A 7954-nucleotide genomic window follows, 5' to 3' on the forward strand; every position below is an offset into this window, starting at 1 on the left:
GTGGGGTCTGTGCAGCCTGGAGAAGAGGAGGCTCTGGGGGGACCTTACAGTGACCTTCTGGTCCCTGAGAGTGGCCTACAAGACAGCAGGGGAGGGACTGTTCACAAGGGTTTGTAATAATAGGATGAGAAATGTTTTTAAACTAGGAAAGGATGGATTTAGACTGGATATTAGAAAAAAAATCTTTAGTATAAGAGTGCTGGATCACTGGAATGGGCTGCCCAGAGAGGTGGTGGAGGCCCCATCCCTGCAGTTGTTCAAGGTCAGGGTTGATGGGGCTCTGAGCAACCTGACCTAGGTAGAGAGGTCCCTCCTTGTGTAGGGAGGTTGGACCAGATGAGCTCTAGAGGTCCCTTCCAGCCTAAATCATTCTATGATTCTAGGAAATATATTTCCAAGTGGTATGTACCACCATAAGGACAAGTAATCTTTACAATTTATCCTTTGTTCTGATTAACCTCTTGGAAGCATGAAATGTTCCTTGCCCTTTCTGCTTCTCTGTCCTCCCCAAGAGGAAACTTTCTCCTTTGCATGCCACTTGTGGAAGTGTTCTGAGAAAAACCATGCTAGGAGTTAACGGACTCTTGAGTTATGTTGCCCAGGTTGGCCACCCAGAAGAGTTGTTTTGCAGTAATTTCTTTCCAGTGGTTGAGATCTGACCACGTTCCTGGTTTAGCCCAAAATGAAAACTATCACTTCTAGAAAGGTTTCTGTGGTTCTAGTGGTATGAGGGTGAAGTTTCCTTTGACAGCACCCTATGTTCTTACAACCAAAGTGCATCTAATACCCCTTAGAACAAACACATGCTGATATTTAGTAGAATTTCAGTCAGTAAGCCAGAAAAGTGCCAGGAAACTAACCTATTTTTGATGTCTTAGTGTAATTTGGATTCCAAAAACACAGAGCCAGTGTGACAGCTCTTTTGTGGCCCAAATTTTCTACTGCAGATCACGAGTAGATCAAAGTTTGATCAAAAAAGCAAACAGCACATCAGTAGTCCAGTGCTATGTTAGACTGACATGTGCTTTCCTATCTGTTGGCCTTGAAAATGCTCCTCATCACTTCAGATTCTACAAATGTATTGAGGGAATGATTTATAACTGGCACAGTAGGAATCTGTGGTACTTGACTGCTGCATGAGAAACACAGGATTCATTGGAAGGCAGTTATTGCTTCATGAGGGGCTTCAAGGTGGGCCACGCAGCATAATGATAATGATCTGTTTGCTGCTAGTGTTTCTGTGTCCCTCCTTTTAAATAATTGATGTGCAGCATGGCATGATTACTGCTGCTGAGATGAATGCAAAAGCATTTAGAACAGTTTTTTTAACTCATTTGGTGGACAAGTCTGAGGCATTGACTCTGCACAGCCTTTGGGTTTTTTTCCCCACTGTTAGTGAAAGATCTGATTTTATGTAAAAAGGACAAATTGTTGATTCTTTTTTTTTTCAAGGTGATGCTGTGGAACCTGCAGAAAGCTCGTCCCTTGTGGACCACAAACCTGCAGGAGTGTGAAATGGGGGAAGACAGTCCCCAGTCAGCTGGCCAGTTCTTTAACCCTCCACTTGCACATTCCCTCTCCGTCGCATCGTGTGGCAACATCTTCGGCTGTGGAGCCCAAGATGGTAAAGTCAGAATATTCAGAGTCACCAGTACCAAGTTTGAAGGTGAGCTGGAGTTTCAGGCTCACAGCTTGGGAGTGTCACAGGTTCTCTTTATGCCAGAAGCATATTGGCTGTTGACTGGAGGAAATGATGGGAAAGTCTTGCTCTGGGACATCAGCAGTGATGTTGGAAAGCAGCAGAAAAGTCCAGCAAAATCTCCACTGAGAAGAAAGGCCCAAGCAACTGCTTCCACCAAAAAAGATGGCAACCTCCATAAAGTGGCTTCAAGTCAACATGCTAGAGTTTTACCAAAGCTAACCATTGAGCATGGAGAGAAGGTGAACTGGATCTCATACACAGAGATCAAAGGCTCCAAGAGAGTATTGGTTGCTGATCAGACCAGTTCTGTATCTGTGTATCCCTTGCCAGAACCTTAGACATTGAAATGTTTAAAGAAATTAGTGGGAGAAAACCACTCCTCAGAGCATTTGAAAGGAGTCCAGTTATATCTGCTGACAGGGAACTGAACAGTGAAACCTGTTGAGTCCTTTGGAAGGGGAAGGGATTTGCTGTGTCCTCACACAGTGATGTAACTGCCCTCACATTATGTTCTTCAGTGGCTGCTGGTATTTGCTGCAGCTCTTTCTTGTGGGGTTGGCAGTTTGCTTCTTGAATTCAAGTGAAACAGGTTTCAACTGAAGGTTAATATTAGTTCATGACTAAGCTGACATAATTAAAGTTGGAGGGAGAAATTCATGGGGATACCCACAATGTTATATGGGGATTCTGAGCAGTAACAGGGATATCACTGGCTGAGCTCCTTGAATTTTGATTATTCCAGTGCTTTACATTATTCCCACCTATTAAACTACATCACAGTTAGCTTAAATTGGCTGTCCTGGAAATATATTTTTCATTAGTTTGTCAGCAGCTTCATATAAGGCTAGAGATGCATCAACCAATGAGTAATCAAATTAGTGTAACTGTCATTGACAATTGGATTTTTTCACTCTGCAGTAAATGAAGGAGCTGGGGAAAATGTGAACATCTGTTTAATGGGTCCCCTGTCTTATGCATTTAGTTGTTTATCCCAGGGAAAAATAACTATTACACTTGTCTTAATAAATATTTTCTTTCTCACTGCTCCATTGTGCTTCTATTCACTCTCATATTGCCAAACTTACAGAGAATCATGTCAAGAAGTACACTGCATACCCCATTACAGGGGGAATAGGAAGGGCTAAAGGCATGGTTCCTCCTTACCCAAATACTTCCACTGTCTTCCTAAAGCTTTCAAAACACAACGAGCAGAACTTGGGTTGCTAGAAACATCTCTTAATTTGCAAGTTGAAGTTTGCAGGGAGAATGTAACTAAGTGGGAATGCTGAAGCTCTTGACATGTTGAATTCGTGCTGGATTATCCCACAGAATGGGTAAATTATTCAAAGAAAAGAAAGCTTTTTCTCCTCAGTCTGTCCTTAACCTTTCACAGCACTGAGTGCCTGGTGCTGGCTTGTTGCCCCAGCTGTGCTGTTACCATATGCACATCTGCCTGCCTTCTATTTTTCTTTTTGATGGAAAAATTTCCAGCTTTTTGTTTTGCATACTCAGCTCCTGAAAATTGGTAGCTACTTGTGCTGGCTGTCCATCCTTAATGGAACAGATTCCAGCTGCCTTGGTTTTCCTCAGAGCAGTTCCCTCAACCAAAACCAACTCATTCTCCTTCAAACCTTGGTTTTGCCATCATACCTTTTTTAAAAACAAAACAAAGGCAATCTGCTTGTACAGCCTTTAACAGCAGAAGGCTTTGGCCCCAGACACAAACTGGTGGCTGCTACAGCAAAATTAAGCCAAAATAGAACAAAGAAAGCAGAGTAGTGTAGGTACCCCCCCTTTTGTGTCACTTGTGAATTAATTTATTAAGAGAGAGAGGATCAGTGGGCTGGAGGAAGTGGTCCAGATGCATAGTTCAGTCTGTGCTCTGTGTGCCCATGACCTATATTTGGATATAGGGTCTATAAAAAGCCTCGGTACAAACAGCTTCCAGGAGTCAGATCCCCTATCCCTGCTGTTGCTGCCTGCTTCAGGAGAGAGGACTGAGCTCACTCCAGCTTTATTTCTTCTCTTGTTCTCCAGGAAGATGGCTAAAGCCAGCATCTCTCTGCACTCCCTGAAGGAGACACTGAACAGGTCATTAAAGGGTCCTACGAGGGATGGGGAGGGACAAGGGGGGTAGAGGACTGGGGCAGAGGAGAGGAGACAACTACCTGTTAGTGTGACAAACCTGTGTTGCCTTGGGAATTTTCCTGGATAATAGAGTGTAAATAGGCATTGTGTGTATATGGGAAGGGAGTCGTTCAGGAGCAACCTGCTCTCTCTCCTTTACTCACTGAGGAGGAAAAGGGGACAGAGCCACAAGCTGCACCCTTTCATGGATGCCCTTCTGGCCAGTGCAAGCTGCCAGTCCTGGCTGTTTGCTGCAGGATGTGCCCAACTGCTCCCTCAGCAAAAGCCTGTAGCTGCATGAAGTGTTGCCAGGCAGGTATGAGTAATAGAAAATTTGGATTCACACTCCACTGCCGTCGTAAATGGGAGATTTGGGATGAATTTCTGAGTTTGGGAAAATGGCTCAGAGTCCGGAGGGTTCAAAGATAGGAAGTGATTATTGTGAACAAAAAAAACAACCAAACAAACAAACCAACTGAAAACAGACCTTGCTTTAAAGAAAGAAAACGACTGTCACAAAGGAATTGGGACATAGGTGACGCTGATTCACCCTCCATTTTCAAAGCCTGTATGAAGAAGAGGAATGCTTGACTGACAGGTTCACTGGCTTGGTGTAAAATAATCTGGCCTAAGATGCCCCTGCTGGCACCAGTCCCCGTGTTCAGCTGCAGTGGCACAGGATCAAACAGAAGCCATGAGGACCACTCTTCAGGAAAAACCTGAAAAAGGGTCTGAAATTCTCACAGTTAGAGACCAGTGAGGCAGTGTTCCCTCTTACTGGATTTTCATGTGTGGTTTTTCATATATTCTTTTAAAGGTAGCGTGCAAATGGTAACAAGCAAAAATTTTAAGTCAGTTTAGGTATTGTACCTATAACTCTGATTTACCTGTAGTGAAAATGATCACTGTCTATAAAGAATATCACAGCTGAATGCATGCAGTACTTCTGGTTATGAAATTAGGGATTACAGGCTGACAGATTGAGGAAGAACCTGCTCCTCTGGTCAAAATATTCACCAAAAGCTTTGATGGCTCCAATTCACACAACATGAAGCCACTAGAGACCTGGCCGCTGAGAGAAATTGCCCTTTACCACGCTCAGGAATTGCTGCCGAGGCCAATGTTCAACGGACGAATTTTGTGGCTTATTAAGGGTTAACACCGGTCGGAGATTGAAATTTAAAGGTTCGCGTTACTCGTGCGACCACAAGATGGCGTCCACAGGCGGTCTCATAGGGTGATGGGAATTGTAGTCTCGGGTGACAAAATGGCGGCACCGGAAGTTCCGGAGCAGCAGCCTTCTGGGGAATGTAGTCCGCGGCCAAGATGGCGGCTGCCGGAGCGGTCAGTCCCGGGTCCCATGGCGCTCTGGGCTGGACCGTCTCAGCTCGAATCTTCCCTTTCCCCTCTAGCAGTTGTACCCCCATTCCCGCAGAGAGAGCCACAGGCTCATTCATATCGCCAGGGAAGCCACAACCGAACGTATAGAAGCCACGGTTCTGACCTCACCCCTCACCAAGAAAGTGCTAGAAAGATAAAACTTCTCAAATACTACAGCACTGGGCTAAAGGCTGCTGAAAAAAAGCAACAGTAGTGTTGTAGATGAGATGTTGGATAACTTCACTGTTTGCAGAGGAGAAAGCTTGCAGGAATGGGCCATTAGGAAGCTTATTTACCGTGATAAAAAGCTGCTAATCAGGGAGCAATTCACAGGCAAGCGTCTCCCCCAGGCCAGCACTTGTTATCCAGCCAACAAACCTTGACGAATATACCAATTTTCTGACAGTTCCCACCGTCTCAAAGAGCGCTTGCACTTCCTTCTTCTTAAAATCCTTCTTAAACTGGTGGAGTTTCTGTGCTATCACGTTGTATTCCCCTGTTCGATTGTCGTCCTCTGCTTGTGCAGCTATAGATAGGAAGAGGATCTTAAATTTAGAGCAAACACTGCCTCACCTCACCTCAGGTTTAGCCACTTGCTCTTTGTGCTGACAGACTGTCTCCTGTTAGGACTCTTCCAATTCTTCTCAACTATCTGCATTTCTGCACCACACAGGTTCAATTTGCCAATTAAAAGTTCTGGTTTAGTTCTAAAATCCTCTTGGTAAGCATGCACACATAAATACCTTTAAATGGGTCCCCAAAGCAGGACAAGAGGGAGGCAGGTAGAGTCTTTATGAAAGCCACTCTCAGAAAAACAGAAGCCTAGCTAGCACACCCTGCTTCTTGAGTAGAGAGCAGCAAACAAGAACAAGCTATAAATACTTGCATTCCCTCCTAGTTTGTCCCTAAGCAGTAAGTTCTTTTAAACCAGGCAGTTTTCTTAAGCTGGAGGGGCTCAAACTCAAAAACTCATCTTTAGGATTATAATTTAAGAGAGCACAAAGAGGAACGTTTTTTGTTTGGGGATTTTTTTTGGGGGGGGGGTTGGGTTTTTTTTTTTTTTCAGATAAGGAAAAACGCAACAGATATTAAGTAATGAAAAAAGGCAGCTAATAAATACCAGGTATGAAGCAGTTTCCTTATTGCTGTTTCACTAAGGTCTTCTTATCACACAGTGGATAAGGACAGTCCTATAAAAGGGAGAAACAGAGCAGGATGAGCTGATGGGGGGAGAGACACTGCAGGTGGCTTATTATTTACATCATTCTTCATCTGGGAAGAAATGAGAAGTTTTGTGCCATGTGAAATGAGAACAGTTCAACAGAACACAACACTACAAGTAAAAGCAACAATCACCTCAGAATGTTTTAAAGAAAACTGCACCACTAATGTAAATGCAAATGGTCCAGACCTACAGATGTATCTAGATACAAATCTTCCACCTGTATTTACAAGTGATAAGGCATTAACACCACGGAAGGGCCAAAAAGACCTGGGCCATTTCAAAAAAAACTTTAATTTCTAGTGGTGTATGTTCTCACACAGCTTGGGAGAAGCCTCAGAATGGGGTCTGGAGCTGTTCACAGTGCAACACATAACCCACCACCCCAGCTGGAGCCCAAGACCTTACCAAATGCCTTTGTTTTCCATCCCTCAGAGTGGAAACCAAGCTGCAAACCTTGGAGGCTCAGTTCACAGACCTAGATTCAAGCTTGCAGAAGCTGGCACAGAAGTTTGAGCTGCAGACTGAGATGCTGGAGGAGATGAGCCAGGATGCCCTGTGGATGTGGACACCAGAGGAAAGGTGAGCACAGGGAGGGATGGGTCAGTCTTCTTTCTTTAAAAATCAAAAGCAGCACACGGTCTATGAAGAGCTGTGTGGTTTAAAAACATCCAGGATAATGGGCACATCAAGCTCGTTTGCATAACTCTGTTCCACTCTAAATGAAGGGGAAAAAACTCATTTACACTTTCTTTCTTCAGTTATATAAGGCCAGATTCATATTTGTAGCACACAAGCTAAACTTTGTTAATTCATATATTTAGTTTTTCCAAACATGGGGTCGTTTACCCAGTGAGCAGTACACCAATACCCACACAGAGCAGAGGCATTTTATTTGTCCACGTTTGTGCACAGATAGGTTCTAGGTGTTAATTCCACACAGCCAACACACCAGCGTTCTGTATCACCAGTTATTTACACACCAAGTTTTACTTATTCAGCTAATACCTCTGCATTGTTATTCACCTATAGGATGGGTCTGTCCCTTGCTCCTCTGAGGAGGTGGTCCCTGAGTCCATGGTGGTGATCTCTTGCCACATTTCCCAGTTACTGCAGAATTTCACCCATTTCAAAATTCTTTGGGCGATTCTCCAGTTTTCAGCACCTTTTGGGCACGACACGTCCCTTTTTTTTGATAATTTTTTTTTATAAAATGTCCCTTTTAATCAGTCTTCTGGGGCTCTTTTCCCAAGGCCTAGCTGTAGGCTTTTCACAGTTTATTGATAAAAGCGAGTCCTTTTAGCTCCTTCTTCCCACCACCAGATCGCGCTTCACAAGGCCGCGGTAACTCGTTAATTGTTATTTTGCTAATTGGAGAAGTTAATTGCCCGGCCAAGCTTCTGGAGCAGCTCTTGCTTGTGGCCGAAACACTCAACGAACCCGCGGCCCTCTGGGGAGCGCGACCCGCGGAGGCCCGAGGGCGGGCGGGGAGCGGTGAGGCGGGTGGGGAGCGGTGAGGGGGG

General features: G+C 44.5%; 1 protein-coding gene across 1 annotated transcript in view; it reads left to right on the forward strand.

Moving 5' to 3' along the window:
• The window catches only part of WDR53 (WD repeat domain 53), a 3531-nt gene extending 1491 nt beyond the window's left edge, over positions 1 to 2040 (forward strand). The window contains exon 2 of the mRNA XM_008939589.1: positions 1453 to 2040. Within this exon, the coding sequence (XP_008937837.1) occupies positions 1453 to 2040 (588 nt within the window). The remainder of the gene's footprint in view (positions 1 to 1452) is intronic.
• The last annotated feature ends 5914 nt before the right edge of the window (positions 2041 to 7954 follow it).

The sequence above is a fragment of the Merops nubicus genome, unplaced genomic scaffold (assembly GCF_000691845.1).
Source record: "Merops nubicus isolate BGI_N331 unplaced genomic scaffold, ASM69184v1 scaffold12744, whole genome shotgun sequence".
NCBI classification, from domain to species: domain Eukaryota; kingdom Metazoa; phylum Chordata; class Aves; order Coraciiformes; family Meropidae; genus Merops; species Merops nubicus.